Genomic DNA, 17,712 nt, shown 5'->3' on the forward strand with positions numbered 1-17,712 from the left:
AATGAAGAACAATTTAGTCAAGTTTGAAGAAAATCCAACTATTATCAACAAAGTTATAGGGGATAAAACTTTGTGTGATTTTTTGTGAATTTCGTGCACTCTACAACCCGCATGACGTTATCATCACATATCAATTCGTCAATACCAGAACGAAATGAATTCTTATGAATTGGGTCGCAGACAATTATTTTGTTTTAGTTTTTTAGTTATTTGTCAACCAGACATGTGTGTATGTAGGTATATAATATATGCTTGCTAATGAACTTTGCGGGTAGTGCCTAATTCAGATAGGTATAAGACGTAAATCGGAAATATGGGTACGATCAATTTAGATACGTGCATATATGTGTACAGCAGGTAATAGGCAGTTTGTTTGTTTAGGGTGAGCGTGATATCTATGGCTCTAATATGTACGTATGTCTCGTAGTTTGGAAAAATATGAAGGATTATGTTGAATTTGTAGCTATATACGGACAGAAAAATGTGCGTCTCTTACATAAGATGAACACAAAACCTTTATACCCGAAGCGCGAGCTTCCGGTATTCCGACTTGTTTTGATTGAAATGATTCCTTATAATTACGAGTATTTAAGGTGAGCTAAAGACGCATATAAACTTAAATTTCGGCCGTTATTGTTGTGTATCTCAGCAACAAAAGAGTGATTCAACCCTCTGAATGCACTTTTTTGTATATATTCTACTTTTATTTAACTTTGTACTAAGATCACAATTTCATATCATTTAAGACGAACATCACTTGATTAATCTTCATGACGCAGCACTCGAATTTATAACGTATAATTTCCACAAACTTTACGATACCGAAGAATTGCGAGAACTACCCAAAAAGGACGTAAGTTGGAAATTAAAGTTACATATATATTTCTGATAACACTTTTTTTTTCAATTTAGTTTGAAGTAGTAATAAATGCTGTACAATTCACCCATCCAAAAAGGACGTACAAAGCTATCAGATTATGGATTAAGCAAGATGAATTTAAGCGCCATTCTCATATGTATGAGCTTTCGTCGAAATTCGTGGACATTGGAAAATTGTGTTGTGATACAATGGAATTTGAATTATTTATGTTCACAAATGATACAGAACAGATGCACGTATTTAATATAAACAGAAGGAGTCTACTAAATATTAATAAACCGCCGGAATATAATGCATTTTCTGCAGTTAGATACAGAAACACTCTTTTCGCCGTTGGTGGTTCCTTCAATGGCGTATACGAATCGTTTGGATTGAAATATGATTTCGAGGAGAAAGAATGGAGTAAATTTGAATGTCCTGTGAGGAAGAAGCGTCCTGGAGTTTGTATTATAGACGATAAGCTGTACATAGCTGGTGGCTTTAGTTTGCCAGGCTTAACTGGTAGCAATGAGTTTTCATGCTACAACTTGCAAACAGGACAACTCATCGATTTGCCGTCATCTCAGGAATCTAGAGCGTCGCCTGGAGTTGTTTGTTACAGTAAGTTTTACTGAAGCTTTTGAATAAAGTTATCATGTACTCCATGAAAGCATGAAGTGCTACAAACACAGGCCTTTTTTAAGGCACATTGTACTATCCCCGGGAATCGAATATTCAATGAACTCCCGCATTCGGCGTTCGCAACTCTTGCGAAGGTGAGATTCTACGTTGAAAAAAATCTGATTGAGGTGTCTTGATCTGAGGAGGCGGGCAGCTGCAATTTACATATAAATATGACGAAGATTTAATCTTTAAATTGATATGGTGTATATTCAAAGCATTGATCTAGTGACCTATCTCCTCCCGTCTCGCCAGAATTCAATTGAAATAATAATAATTGGTTCCCGTCCTTGAATGGCGCAAAATTTTTGCCCAGATCCGGGTTTTCCCACTTCAACCCTGGTTGAAGACAAAAGTTTCTGTAAATATTTCAAGTTTTTCATAAACTTCTGCAGATAACGCACTAAAAAAAAACTGAAGCTAGTAATCATCATAGACTCCTCAGATGCTTATAGATCCTTATAGTGAGGAAGCTCTTCTCAATACAGAGTGGCTGCAATTCACGAAGTTCTTCAATCTTCACCTGATAAAAGAGGGGAAATACATGCCCCGTTTCCTTTTCATTTCATTTCATATTTATATTATATTTTTCGATTGGAGTGGCTAGCATTTCGTGTGAAGGCGTCATACCTTATGAACGTTTTCTGTAGCTGCTGCTCAGACTTGTCGATCATTTCCAGTTTCCTATACTGTTGCCTACGCCTCTTACAGTTCTGTAAACGCTAATTTTAGCACATCTCACAACTCTAGTAATTGCTGAAGTTATTATTCCACTCTTGTGCAATTCTATAATGGTGACGCTTTTCATATCAGAAAACTTGAGACATATATTAATTATGAAAAGAAGGATACTAACGGATATAAAATTCTTAAGAAATAACAAAACGACAACGAAGTAAATTTTCACAATAAAAAACATAATTATTTGTTCATATCCTATCTATAAAAAATTCTAATTTCAGAGTCAGCCGTTTATGTTTTCGGCGGCATAAGAGATGAATCATTTGTCGGATTCTACGATCCTAGAGAAGGCACATGGCATAATGCTGGACAAATTCCCTCAAAGCATCCGGGATGTACTGCAACATTGGTTGAAAATACGATTTACTGGAAAGATTGGTATTATTCGCTATATTCTTACGAGCCAAGACAGTGCTCGGTTAGAATAGAAAGAGAATTGTAAGTTTAATAAGTATTGTAACTTCATTTCATCTACCCAATTTCTTTCCAGTTCTGAATTTGGAACAATAACTTCATGCGATAATGGACTCTATATTGCACTTCAAAACAGTGGAATTTATGAATTTATTCGTGAAAATAAGATGCTAAAAATATGTCGAAGGAAGTTCAAGGAACCCTTTATCCTTGGTTATATGGAATAATCTTAATGGCTTTCAGTTTTTTCCTTTTATTTTTTCAATATGGAATAATATGAAATAAATTCGTGAATTATGGATTCATTCATTGTGTTTTATCTCTACAATTCATTCATTTCCTTTCAATGTTCACAGATCACTCAGATACTTCTACAAATGTCACACTCAAAACGAGTTTCCCTGGGATTCTTAACGATCCTCCACTTTTTCCACTCTCTGGGAAAGGTCTCGTCTGCATGGAATTGCAGGTACAACGACAAATAACTGCGGAAAACGATCAAACCCTGTGACTTTATTCCGTTTGAGTGCACTGATGGCTGAGATGATTTTTATTCCGCCTTGAAGAACAATGCGTATCCGCATGTTACGGTGATTAGCCATTTCATTCACAAGAGGAGGGACCTCCCCGGATGTGATGCGGCTAAGAACCGGGCTGAAGTGTTCTTTCCATCTCCTCAGTTGCTCGTCGTCGTGAACGTGAAGTCGATCGTTGACGTTCTTCACAGGACCATCGAAAAATTTGCGACCACATGCGGTATACACTTCTGAAATCATTGCATTCGCCGGTATCTTCCCCTTCCCTGACCAGCGTGATAGCAAATTCTCTCTCGTCATGGCGTACACTACGATAAACTTTCTGGAGTTCGAGCGCGTCACGCCCGTCATTCCTCGCCGCGGTCAATTGAGCCTTCAACCCCTTCCACGATTCCGCAGTTAGCCAGATCTTATGACGTCCCTTCGAGATGTGGCCTACGACCTGTGCAGTATGCGAGAAAAGCAAGATAACTTTCCCAATGTCAAGCGATAGCTGGATCATTCAAGCAGTCAATATTGAACGGGAGGGGGGGGGGGACCGTAGTTCTCCAACTTTGCGAGAAATGGGTCGGCCGCAACACGCAAGCGATGCTAAGCAACCATCAACAACTCAACAAGTTTCCATCAATGATAAGGCGGTGGATGGATATCAAAAACCTTCAACATTATTGTTACGGTTACTCAGACCGTATTGGCGTTAAGATCATCCATCATGATCACAATGTTACGTTGAAATTAATATCCACGTTTCTTTTACAGTTGTATATAAGTTGAAAAAAGAACTAGGTTTTTTTCCTTATCCTGTAAATATTTTTATTTTTACCTAGCACTGAGGAAGGAGGCACGTGGTCTCCGAAACAATTATTATGATATGATATTGGATTCGCGTCTGCTACCATTTGGCTTTTCTGAGTTCAAAACGACATTTCCGCAAGAGGGAGAAGAATACTCTCCACTATATTACTTCGGTTAAGCCCAGAATGTCCAGTTTCCGCTGGAATTCCCGCTCAAGTTGGAGAAAGCGAGCATTCTGAGGACCTTCGTTATTATATATTCTTAAGCTACAACTCACACGCAATAATAACAACGACGCAATAATAACATTAGATCCGTTTTCGCTGCCTTGTCTAAAATATGGAAAGACAGTTATCTCAGTACCAGGATCAAGTCCAAACTGTTCCGTGCTAGGGTTCTTTCTGTATTGCTATGTGGGAGTAGCACATGGAAGATGGGCCACACTGTGATTCGAAGGCTCTAGGCCTTAGTCAACACCTGTCTGTGTCGTGTCATCGGAGTACGCTGGCCTGATATTATTACACGCGGAGAGCTTGATCAGCGAACAAGCCTGGCGTTGGCGCTGAAATCAGAAAGCGGAAATGGCAGTAGATAGGTCCACACATTAAGGAGGGCGTCAGCTACTTTGCTGACCCCGCTACGTAGTGGAATTCACCCGAGTGGGTCGCCCCAAAGATACTTGACATAGATAGTATAGGAGGAGTGTTTCTGGGAGCTAAAGGGCGTTTCAGGTAACCGCGAACGATGGTGCGTAAGTGTGGTTGGCGCGCTATACCCTACCAAGGGTAAATGGCACCCATTCAAATATCTAGTGCTCTGCTTATTAATGCAGATAAGTAGGGTGATATGATCCGTCAGATTGAAAACCTTGATTTTGTTGGTGTTTCTCTGTTCCTTTCTTTCCAAATTCAGAGCCATTTGCCCGTGATGTGGTCAATGCTCTCTGTCGATCATCAGGATTATTTTACCTATTATTTTTGAAACAACAGGGAGCACATTCCTCCAATTGCCACACTCAAAACGGATGCCATTTGGAGTGTTAAAGATCATGCTTTTTTTACGCTCTCTGGGAAAGGTCTCGGATTCCCAGGATTTCCGGCTTTATTTCGTTTAAGTGAAGATGACTTCCCTTCTGCTTGGAAATAGTCCACATCCACATGTTAAGGTGGTTAGCCATTTCATTTACAAGAGGAAGAACTTCACCAGATTTGATACGGTTGAAAACCGTAATGAAGTGTTCTTTCCACCTCTTCAGATGCTCATCATCGTGAATGAGGGGTCGACCATTAACATCCTTCACAGAACTATCGAAAGGTTTGCGACTGCTTGCAAGTTCTTTCTTGATGCGAAATACACTCCTGAAATCATTGTGTTCTGCGGCATCTTAAGCTTCCCTCACCAGCGCAACAGCAAACTCACTTTTGTCACAGCGGGCACTACGCTGAACTTCTCGGAATTTCGCACGGTGCCGGAGTTTCCATTCATCGATCAGCTTCTACAGTCAGCCGGATCCTTTGCTGCCCCTTCTGGAAAAAAGGAAACTAGCAAAAGAGGTTGGCTGGGAAGCTAACGAAAGCTGGGCGGTGAGGATTTTTTTAACCACTGGAATCACCCGGAGTAGATGGCATTTTCCGAGCACTATTCCAGGGAGGAAATCATCTTAGAGTCTCTTCTAAAGGTGGTAAGGGCAGCGTAGCCTTGGGATATATACCAAGGGCAAGGTGGTGGGCGAAAGTGGTCTTTATTTCGAAAGCGGGTAAAAAGGGCTCCTTTCACTCTAAATCTTTTAGAAAAGTCTGGCTGACATCGTTTTTTACTAAAATCGGTGGGGAGAATGATAAATAACTATGATATATTAGTGCCAACACATTTACTGGCCAAGACGGTCAACCGAAACTGCCCTGTTCCAATTGACAAATGCATTACGGGATGACATAGCAACAAAAGAAATAGCGCTGTATGCCCTTTCGGATAACGAAGAACTGAAATACGAGATGCCCTGATCCACAAGGGATAGAGAAGCCCCTTGGCTTTCTGGATGAGCAGGATCCTAATTAGTATGCAAATAATAGAAGTGCCGACAGATAGAAGCTCTATTGTCATGAACACTACTCATGGTTGTCCACAGGACGCGATACTATCACCACTAAGTTGGAGTATGGTAGTTGACGAACTTCTACAAGAGCTGACAAAGACTGAAATACAGCAATAGGGACTAACGGTTCTGTTCTGGGTACAGACAATTTATCAGACGCTGCCTCAGCGTGATCGAAAGTAGCAACAGGTGGGAAAAGCTCCTTTATATTTTCGCGTATGGTCCGGTCCAACATCAAGTTGATGTGGACTTAGGATCCCTCATTATCTCAAACAATAATCCAGCGTTAGCCTAGTTTAGGCGCAAACAATTGGCGATTTAACTTGGATATAATTCGCACCATTGTGTTTTTACGAATATATAAAGGAGCGTTTTCCACTTGTTGCCACTTTCTGTCACGCTGCTCCCAGGGCAGAGGTGAGGCAGCTTCTGATGAGTTGCCTCTGCTCTGGACGAAACCGTTAGTTCCTACTTTTGAATGCTTGCATGCTATGCCCCAAACGAGGGGATCAAAAAACGTGAGAGTAAGTTGCTCTCCATTTGGTACGATCCCCCATTATCCCAAACAACTGAAATACAGGTCCAGGGTTATGCTGATGGCGTTACTTTATTCTGTAGGAGAAAATATGAGGATACCCTATGTGACAGAATCCAAGCTGGGCTATAAATCATTAGTAACTGGTGCAGAAAAGTTTAATATAGTACCATTCACTAATAAGCAAAGGGTTTATCACGTGATATCTATTAGATGGCGGTGTAGGGGAAATGAGTAGCAGTGGTCAAATATTTGAGAAACGCACTAGACCAAAAGCTACTCTGGAAGACACATTGAAAATATGTTGAAAAGCTACAAGAGTTCTAAGGACTTCCGGGTCTGCAGCAGAAAAAAGGGGAAATGTACCTCGAAAATGCTGCGCTGGATATACATTGCTATAGAAACGCCAATGATTACGGGGCGGTAATCTGGGCAGACACAACAGAACCCAGCATAACAACCAAGAAGATACACAAACTCCAAGACTGGCTTGCTTTTGTATCAGTGGAACAATGTGGAAATGCTCCATAGTAGCCTTAGTGGTCCTTCTGCGATTGATACAGGCAAAGAGGATAATCTTCAGAGTTTCCGGGAGTACTAGTAATGCGGGGGATACGAACCTAAGCGCTTGAAAGATTGTTTAATCCTCGCCAAGAAGAACCTTCGGATCATAGTAGGAATACTCACTGGCCACTGCACGCTGGGGAAACTAGAGATACCTGTGGACACTATTTGTAGATTCCGTGAGAAGAGTGATGAAACCTCCACCCATTCTGGGACATTGCCTGCCACTCGTGCAAAGTAGGTTGAGGCACCAGGGAGAATACTTAATATAGTATTAGATGCCAGGCTGAAACACTTGGAAGTAGGGTAAATAATAAAGTTCCTGTCGGTCATAGGTGAATTATAACCAGTAAAGGGCCATAATAGTAGGATGTAGTGCGACTCTCGTTGGCAATATATTATAATTCCAGCGATCGTGAAAAATTTGCGAGAGAGGCGTCTTCGATGGTGTGGTCACGTAATTCGCCCCAAGGAGAATTCACTCACCAAGATTGGTCTGAACTCGAAGTCGATGGTAAGCGACCAAAAGGTCGTCCGAAATAAAGGTGGCTTGATACGGTGGGTGAGGATTTGAAAGCCTCTCGATTGCATTCAGATCAGGTTTTCGATAGAATAAAATACCGTTACCGCTGCCACTTGTGAACGGCACACAGGCCGAATAAAAATATATTCGTATTCGAAAAAGTTAATATTTTGGTATTTACAGGAGGAAATATGAATACGACTGAATTCTCACCTCCGAAAGTGAATACAAACATATTCGTATTTACGAATACGAATTCTGTTGGGTGAATAATAAATATTTAAGTTTCTAAATGGGGAATAGTCCAGCTCACATGGCACACATATTTTTGTGCGCAACTTAATTCGTAATTTCGGCTTGAAGCCAACACGCCTGTAGATATGTACATATACGTGTACGAACTGCAAAACGCCCCGTCACGGTACGCACATAGATGGTTCGAAATGGCAAAGACATTTGTCTATCTGATGATACCTGACACAACCCCAGAAGAAATGTCTTTGCTTTGCAATTCTTCAGGCTTGTAAAAATTGTTCGTGTTTATATGTACATACTTTTGTTTACGCCTGCAAAGTCTTTTAATTTCTTCATTGAATATTAAGTCTGACTCTACCATACATATGTAGGACATGGTCAGATCTTTAAGGCGCTAACATTTGCTACCCAGGCAAATACTACCATTTCGATACAAAAACATCGTATTGGCACTTGGAAATACAAGTATTCACCCAACAGAACTCGTATTCGTAAATACGGATATGTTTGAATTCACTTTCGGAAGTGAGAATACAGTCGTATTCGTATTCACTTGTGTAAATACCAAAATATTCCCTTTTTCGAATACGAATATATTCATAGAAAATCATCGTAAGAATTTATTTGTATTTACGAATACAAATATGCTCAATAGCAACTTCTAGGAGATTGAAAGTCCTGTGAGACTGCTCTTCGCTTTTTGGCGTCAAAGATAGGAAGACGCAACTGTGAAAGACGACTACGGCATGGGGGTGTTGGTGGATGAACCTTTTCTGTCTAGTGGAGAAGGCAGAAGTTGATTGTGTTACCAAAATCCCAAAGACTATCTGGTATGCCTACTATATATCGGCCTATTTGTCTTTGAGACACTATGGGAAAGATGATGAACAGGTTTATATATCACATAAGAGGGGGTTCTCGTTCATCGATCTAGCAGGTAGTCTATCAGGGCGACAGTATGGATTGGTTAGGGCTGACAACCTTACTCGGAAAAGCGATGTAACGAAGCCACGGAAGGAGCCTCGGAAAGGATGGATTTTACAACGACGAATCCGACAACGACAACGGATTAACGATTTGTGCATTTTCTCGTGTAACGTGCGCTCCCTGTACAGACCGAATGCTGCTGAGCAGCTAGCCGATACTCTGTCCCAATATAAGGCTGATGTAACAGCGTTGCAAGAGATGCGATGGACATGGACCGGTTTCCTGGAGAAGAGCCGCTACACCATTTATTATAGCAACCATCCAGTAAACCATGTGTTCGGAGTAGGTTTCTTAGTCAGCCAAAAAATGAAACCTGCTGTTATTGGCTTTGAAAATATAAGCGAAAGGCTATGTACTCTGCGTTTGCAAGGCAAGTTTAGAAATATAAGCCTCATAAACATTCACGCCCCTACAGAGGATAATTCTACGAGGCAGTTGAGCAGACCCTTGAAGCCTGTCCCAAGTATGATATCAAATTCATACTTGGAGATTTCAACAGTCAAGTAGGGAAGGAGCCCGTATTCAGGCGATACGTCGGCTCCCATAGGTTACATAGGAATACCAATGATAACGGACTGCGGATTATTCAGTTAGCAGTATCGCACAAAATGGTTGTTGGAAGTACCTGGTTTACGCGGAAAGCGGTTCACAAACATACGTGGGTCTCTCCACACGGGACCACTTTCAACCAAATTGACCACGTGTTGGTCGAACGCCGCCACCTCTCAGCCTTGATGAATGTCAGAACATATAGGGGGGCCAATATAGACTCCGACCACTATCTCGTTGGCATGGTGCTCCCAGCTCGAACTACAACACCACCCCGAATCCCCTCTGACTATCAGGTGAGAGTTAACACTGAAGCCATCCACAACACAACCCTCCGCAACATCTATAAGGGCGAAATGGATGTCGCAATAACCGCAGTCAACAGACATCCTGGAGATGAAGCATCAACAAATGATCTTCACAACCACCTGAAGAACGTTGTCATTGATACGGCCACAAAGATACTTGGCCCCAACTGCAAGAAAAGTCGGAACGGCTGGTTTGACCATGAATGTAAGCTAGCTACGGAACGGAAGAATGCTGCATACCGAGTAATGTTGCATTCTCAAAGAATAAGCAGAGACGTCGAGCGGAGAACCGTCTTCACAGACGGAAAGGAAGCCTGATAGAACCAACAAATCTGTGAACTAGAAAAATTCATTGAGCAACCGCACCAGGTGCGGAAGTTTTACCAACAAGTCAGCAGGATGAAGCTTTATACACCTCGATGTTAATCCTGCCGAGACAAAGAAGGAAATCTGATTTCCGAGAGAATGGGAATATTGGAGCGATGGATTAAGTATTTTGATAAACTGCTCAAGAACCAAAATATCGCCGAGTTGGAGGTCCCGCCAACTAAAGGCGACGCTGCCACCATCAAGCATAGAAGAAACAGTCCGTGCAATTCATCGACTTGAAAACCATATGTCCCCAGGAGCCGATGGAATTACAGCCGAATTGGTTAAATATGGAGGCGACCAATTACACCAAGTGGTTCATCAACTGACACTCAAAGTATGGGACAGCGAATCAATGCCTGACGATTGGCAAAGGGGCATTATCTGTCTCATACATAAAAAGGGGGATATCACGCAGTGCAGCAATTATAGAGGTATCACGTTGCTGAGTACCTACCATCTATAGCCCCATACGCCCAGAACAACATTGGCCCATACCAAAGAGGCTTCACTCCAGGCAAATCAGCAACAGATCAGATTTTCTCTCTGCGGCAAGCGATGGAAAAACTGTTGGAATATGTACATCCGTTGTACCATCTTTTCATCGACTTTAAAGCCGCCTATGACAGCATAGCCAGGGTAAAACTGAGAGAATTTGGTATCCCAACGAAATTGATAAGACTGACTAGGCTGACCCTGACCAATGTGCGAGGCCAGATAAAAGCACCAGGATCACTCTCGAGACCATTCAACATCAATAACGGTCTAGGACAAGGGGATGCCCCATCATGCGTCCTCTTCAACCTGACCTTAGAGAAAGTGATTCGGGATGCCGATGTAAATGCGCGAGGCACCATTCTCTTCAAGTCCACCCAACTACTAGTGGAGGCCAGTACGCTGACGATAACGACATCATGGGAAGAACAACTCGAGATGTACAGTCTACCTTCATCCAGATCGAGCAGGCGGCGCGAGATCTTGAGCTGCAAGACGAAATACATGGTGACAACGTCAGCGCCAAAACCAAAAGAACGAACAACATCGAATCGCATTGGTGAAACGAAAACAATGAAGATAAGAGACTACAACTTTGAGACCGTTAAAAATTTCTCCTATCAAGGGTCGAAAATCACAACCGATAACAACTATAACGATGAAATTCACGCACGGTTGTTGGTACCCAACAGAGCCTATTTCAGCTTAAAAAAACTGTTCCGCTCGAAACGTCTCACCATAGGGTCAAAGCTCTTACTGTACAAGACAATGATCTTGCCAGTCCTCATGTATTCTTCGGAGACTTGAGTTCTTAGCAAAAAAAAAAACTGTGAACTTTTAGCCGCGTTTGAGAGAAGAATTTTTGGCCCCCTACATGAGGATGGATGATTCCGTAGCCTACATAACGACGAAATCTATGAGCGATACCATGACCGTCAGGTTGTTGATAAAATCGGGCTCAATAGGTTACGGTGGGCGGGTCACTTAATCCGTATGGATGAGGATGATCCAACCCAGAAATTCTATAAGGGCAATATCTATGGTAGAAGAAGAAAACGAGGCAGAACCTGCCTGAGATGGAGCGATGGCGTAGGTCAGGGCGCCCGACAGCTTTTAGGGATATCGAATTGGTGGACCTCGGCGCAAAACCGGGGTGTCTGGAGTTCCTTATTAAGGCAGGCCTAGACTGGATACCGCCGTTGATGATGATTTGTTTTTGAGACACTATGGGAAAGATGATGAAGAGGTCTATATATCAGATAATAGGGGGTTCTTGTTCATCGATTTTGTCGAGTCCGCTCTATGATCGACGTGATAGCAATGCGCACGCGATGCGCGTGGGTCGAGAGGCGATGAAAGCTCATAGTTGCTATGCAATGGTGACCCTCGATGCCATCAATTTCTTTAATTCGGCCATCTGCGACTATATTAAAGGCACTTTTGCTAAACAAGTTGCACCTAGTTACTTGGATCGGTTAATTAAGAGACTGCTTTGGTACAAGATGGTTGGCGGGGCGGAAAAATCCATAGAGACAGTGGGTATTATTCATGATTCCAAATTGGAGCCCTTGCTATGGAACATCTTGAACGATGGAGTGCTTGGCTTTGCTTTGCCAGAGGAGTCAACGTTGATTGGTTGTAGTTGCGAAACACCCCGAGGAGGCAGAAATATTTAGAAGTGAAATTGTTGACGCTATCAAATAGTCTTGAAGCCACTTGGCTTCCGAAATGACGGAGGCAGTACAAATTGCCAGTCGCAGGGAAAAGAATACCCCACAACATCCCGAATGGCGATCGCGAGGCCGTATCAAAATCAATTATGTGTTATATACCTGTAGATGATGATCGCTGCTAAGTTGCCACATTTACTAGGAAAAGAGGGTGAATCCGTTGTAGGTGACTGTGGAGCTCTGAAAAACTACTAAAAAGGAACTGTAGAGTTGATAGCAGCACCGGTGAGACGATTCTGAGAAGGTTGGCTCCAATGCCAAAATCTAGAGACAAAACGACCGATTTACGAGTAAGTTTAGAACACCCAGTTTTACTCCTTCAGCCCTTGACGTGTTAATTATACGAAAAATCGATTTAATTATAGTTTTATTTGTACATCAACAATAATTTGTATCATTTGTAAGAAGTGAGAAGGAAATATTCCAAATTATTCGACATTAAGTAGAAACTTTTCCAAGAGATTATCATTAAGAAATTATATAATAAGAGACTAGAACTAAACTTAATTTTCTACTTGGATATAATGAGGGCGAACAACCCGTACATACATGACACTCAATTCTTATTCTTCCGGTCCCTCACTGCTTTCCTACTAGTAAATCCAAATAGGCACCGGTTAACAAGTCCTCTTCCCGAATCTTGAAGATTTTCATCATTTTTTCTGCAAACTCTTGTCCCTGTTCCACCTTTTCGCCTGGCTTAAGCACCACCTCGAACTCTAGAAAGTTACCAAGATTCTCCACTTTATCTAGATGAATCCTAGTATTCTCGTGAATAAACAGGAGCCGCTCCTTTTGGACTATTCCTCGCGTGCCATTGCTGGTTGTTAGTACGTGCTCCAGTGTACTAGCATCTTCCACCTTCACAGTGTAGTAATTTGATAGCTTCGGACCTGCTTCGTCGTCCCGTGCATAGTAAATCAACATATTGCAATCGGACATGTAACGTAGCTTCAACCTTCCCTCACGGGAATTGAAGAAAACATCTCGTTGCTTTATTACTTCACCATCGGTCGAGGTTAGGTTCCGGGCAATTTCAACGGCTGCTTTATAGTTTTCGTCTGAACCTAAACGCGCTTTGATTTCTACGTTACGACTTGATTCGGGATCACTCATGGTCTTTGCCGGGATTTCAAACTTCGCACAGTTTCGAAGAAATGCAATGTCAAATGTCGAAAACAACCACGCACGGCGCCCGGCTGAAAGGAGCACTTCGGTCTTGAGTCTGTTTATGAACTTTCCCGCCATTCTCATAACAACATTAGCGAAGTCATAAGAGAAGGTATGTAGTGCGCGCGAAAATCTTGAAATTTCTCTTTGCATAAATTGGGGGCAAAAGTTATGCAATTGGAAACTTAGGATTCCATTTTTGGAGCTGGCGAAAGAATATTGAATTTCATGACATTTTTGGAGCAGTTGAAAAAAAGGTAAAGTAGCAAGGCAGGTTCGGATTATTTTCAGCTTAATCTTCCTATGAAAACCGTTTCTGCCTCATGGAAGAAATTCATAGCTAGGAATGTGAGCAGAATGATCAAAGTCGGACCGTGAGTTTCAAGGTCCTGGGCTAATGCTACTTTGGGAGCCTGACCAATTAATCAGTCAGTCAAAAGACTATTTTCAATAAAGATGTAGGTACATACACTGTGCAAAATCCGTATTCGTGCACCATCATTTTAAGTAATAATTCGGAAAACGCCTGTGAAATACTAGACGAAATAAAATGAAAGTGAGCAGTTATTACAAGGAATAACATTGTTTATTGAAAACAGTAATATGCAATCATAAAAAAAAACATTTCATATTCTGATCCAAACAAAATCCGTATTCGTACACTCAATTGGATTAAAAAAACGTAACATAATTTTATTTTTAGTAATTTATTGGGTGCCCTTTCTGTTTTTTTATTGCCTTAAGTCTATTTGGCATAGATTCAACTAATTTTTTCATTAAATTTGGTGAAAGTTTTCTCCATTCTGTACGCAAAGCGATTTTAAGGTCTTTTGTGTTCCTTATGTTATATTTTAATTTTTTGTTTTAAAATAGACCATAAATTTTCTATGGGATTAATGTTGGGAGGCGTGTTGTGGAGGCGTATTCAACTGTTTTCCACAATTATAAAGCAACCAAAGGCGCGTATTAAGCGAAGATGTTTTGAATTATTATCCTGCTGAAAAATGCACCTGCTGTGGATGTTCAATTTCGGGCACTCTCATGCAAATTAGCTTGTAAAATTTGAATGTATTGTTTGGCATCCATTATACCATAGACGAAGTGTAAAATACCGACATCGGAAGCAGCCAAACTGTCCGAGACGATAGTTTGACATTGTTGTCCTATATTTGTTTTCTAAATACGACATCTTGGAGTAAGAGCAGCTTCATAGCTAGTGACTGCCAACGTCTCAAAAATTAAAGATAGTGTAGAAACTTTCTTTCCATAAATAAGCATAAAAATTTCACTGAGGTTTTTACTGAATGCACCCAATGACTAAATGTTAGTCTATGTCATCTGAATAATAATCCATAATATTATGTACACTTTCTAGATCTATGTTTTCCACATTTTTGTTTTGAAAGTCCAATGAAAATTTGCATTTGCAAGGCGAGAATATTTCGAGCAGACTTCGACTGAAGAACTTGTTCATCCTCCACTTCCAAAATCATTGCCGACATTTGAAGCAGTTCCACCAATCAGCGTGAGTGAAGTCGAGGAAGTAATAAAACGAATGAAGGAACAGGACCTGACAACATCGCATCTGAGTTCTGGAAAGCGAAGAGTTGGGACCCAACACTGTAGCTCAGTGAATTCTTTAATTGGGTTATTCAGGAAAGTAGAATACCATCTGACTGACAAAGTACTGGAAAGTACCACAATTCCAATATAGAAGGAAGATAGTCCAGCATAATGTTCAAATCATCGTTTGATCCGTTTACTTTCCCATATGATGAAGATTTTTGAACGCATTTTCGATAACCGTGATTTTTTTTTTGATCTTCGTGATTTTCTAAACAAATTTCTATTTGCTTTCAATAAGAAAATCCGGAGAAGAGGTTTTAAAAAAACAGTTTGCAAGGTAAACAAAAAACTACTAGGCTTTATGCGCTCATCGAACGAAATGGCGGAATCGCCGGTTTAATTGGTATCAAGATTGTCAACTCTATAATAGGGATTTTTCAAATATTTTCTTTTAATCACTATCTTGTCTATTGTCTTTAGTAGGGACTGGGGCCTTATAAACCCAGAGGGTGTGTAAAACAATCTTATTAAAATCGGTTTACTGTCTGTCTGTCCGTCGCATGCATTTTCCTTGGAGACGGTTACAGATTCTGTCGACTTGGTCGAAAGGCGGGAATTGTGAACGCTCACACATACAGTAAGTTACATCCTTTTGGGTGCTGGGCTTAGTTTTGACATTTGTTTGGAAGGTGGGGAGTGCGGGGGTTCGAAAGTAATCATTTCTTTAACGGGGCCCATTCGCAGAAACTATCCAACAGAAAAATTTGAAAAAAATCAAGAGGCTGCTACTGTATGGTACCTAGGCTCCGAAATACATTCCATACCAATATCCTTTCAAACAAAGTTAATAATAGTATATTATTATAATTTTTAGTTATCAGCTGCACCACCCCCCTTAAGTTCATCCTAGTAACACGAAATTTTGCAATAGAGTAGGCTATAGCATAGTTCTACCAAGTTTTGTTGGAAATCGCACTGTTACTAACAAAGGTATAATATTAAATGCTATGTACTAACGGGCAAATGCATACCTCAATGTCTTTATATAAGAAATACACAAAACCTTTCATACTTGAAGCGTCCAGCTTCCGGTTTCCCGACTTGTCTAGTCTTTTTTGGCCTATCGCGTTTTTCTTCCCGCCAACCTTGGTCCATGCTTCCTCGGTTTCTTTTCGGGGCTTTACCTCCCTTGAGTTCATTGAAACCGATGGCGCTGTTTCCACAATTTTGGTTATTTTCTTGTATTTTTCCTTTTTCGGAGAAAGGGCGGTTTGCCAACTAGCGTCCTATGAGTGTCCAGGAGAATCGTTCGCTCCCTCTCTACTAGTTGTTGCCAGGCATTGACATCGAAGCCCTCAGCAAATGGTTGGCTAACGGTGTACTATTCTATAAGACCGAAGCATTTCTGACCTCAATTCAGGATGCTTTATTCCCTGTAAAAAATTATAAATGGTAAATTCTTCACAAATCTAGTTGTAGGTTTTGCAACTGTAGAGAGGAAACCACCCAGCACATAACATTTGGGTGTAAGATGTTAAGCAATGCCGAGTATACCAATCGTCATAACTGCGTCTGCAAGATTTTCCATCAAAACCTAGCGTTGATGTATAACTTAATGGCAACTTACCATCCATATTATAAGTATATTCCGCAGAGAATCTTGGAAAATGATTGGGCAAATCTACTGTGGGATCACACTATTGCCACCGACCAGAGTGTTAATCACAACAGATCCGATCTAGTTCACTTCTCAAGGAAGAATGAGCGTGCTACATAATCGATGTAGCCGTACCGTTGGATCGGAATACTGTTGATAAACAGCAAGAAAATATCCGGAATTACGGCCCTTTGGCGGACGATGTGAAGCGGATTTGAAAACTACAAAAGATCGAAGTAGTCTTAATGATAACTTCAGCGACGGGATTAGTTCCGCAAAATTTACTTAAAGCACTGAAAACGCTCGATTTTTGGGCTGGACTATGCATGGAGATGCAAAAAGCGGTTATTCCTGCAACGTGTACTATAGTCTGAAGGATCCTGTCCATCCAACATAAATATGTCTCTGTAGTCTAGAACCACCGCGTCACTGTTTGAAGTGTTTGCGACAATTGGGTAGTAGCAATACATTCTCGCATGGTGTGTTGAAACGCATTATCATGTGATGCGGGCCTTTGGATGTTGCCTTCAGCCCATCCTTAGGTTGGTCGCCCCTTGGTCCGGTTGGGCGAGAACAGGGTTCGTGGGCTTTTTTTCCTATCTATATATCATGCGGGCAAAATTAGCTTAAATAAATGGTGGTTCTTTTCGTACCTCGGGTGCTGCTACTAACGTACAAAATCCCGTTCATGTATTTTATACATAGGAAATGCATAAAGCCGGCTTTCTGACTGTATTGATAGAACGCCAGATGGCAAGAGTTATCACTGACCGTCGTCGGTAGTGTGCATTGCTACATAAGCAAGCAGGATTGTATCTCTGCGCATTGCTCCACAATGATTCGAAAGGGGATAATATGGTCAGTGCAGGGAGACTCAGTGCGA

The 17,712-nt window shown here is 41.3% G+C and overlaps 2 protein-coding genes across 2 annotated transcripts; one reads left to right on the forward strand and one right to left on the reverse strand.

Annotated features, from left to right (window-relative positions):
- The first annotated feature begins 531 nt into the window (after positions 1–531).
- On the forward strand, positions 532–2,922 carry LOC119658099 (kelch-like protein 14). Its single transcript, XM_038065364.1, has 5 exons — positions 532–593; positions 724–853; positions 913–1,480; positions 2,503–2,719; positions 2,772–2,922. The coding sequence occupies exons 3-5, from the start codon at positions 1,015–1,017 to the stop codon at positions 2,920–2,922; spliced, it is 834 nt and encodes a 277-aa protein (XP_037921292.1). The 5' UTR covers positions 532–593; positions 724–853; positions 913–1,014.
- A 9,864-nt stretch (positions 2,923–12,786) lies between these two features.
- On the reverse strand, positions 12,787–13,691 carry LOC119657070. Its single transcript, XM_038063826.1, has one exon. It carries the CDS (start codon positions 13,688–13,690, stop codon positions 13,016–13,018), a length of 675 nt encoding a protein of 224 aa, XP_037919754.1. The 5' UTR covers position 13,691; the 3' UTR covers positions 12,787–13,015.
- Positions 13,692–17,712: the final 4,021 nt, after the last annotated feature.

This window comes from Hermetia illucens, chromosome 5 (genome assembly GCF_905115235.1).
Source record: "Hermetia illucens chromosome 5, iHerIll2.2.curated.20191125, whole genome shotgun sequence".
NCBI classification, from domain to species: domain Eukaryota; kingdom Metazoa; phylum Arthropoda; class Insecta; order Diptera; family Stratiomyidae; genus Hermetia; species Hermetia illucens.

Excerpts from the sequence above, each read along its gene's own strand:
- LOC119657070 (XM_038063826.1), bottom strand. The coding sequence starts at position 13,690 with ATGAGAATGGCGGGAAAGTTCATAAACAGACTCAAGACCGAAGTGCTC.
- LOC119658099 (XM_038065364.1), top strand. The coding sequence starts at position 1,015 with ATGTATGAGCTTTCGTCGAAATTCGTGGACATTGGAAAATTGTGTTGT. Across the intron at positions 1,481-2,502 it reads GCCTGGAGTTGTTTGTTACA|AGTCAGCCGTTTATGTTTTC; the intron begins GTAAGTTTTACT and ends TTCTAATTTCAG. Across the intron at positions 2,720-2,771 it reads GTTAGAATAGAAAGAGAATT|TTCTGAATTTGGAACAATAA; the intron begins GTAAGTTTAATA and ends ATTTCTTTCCAG.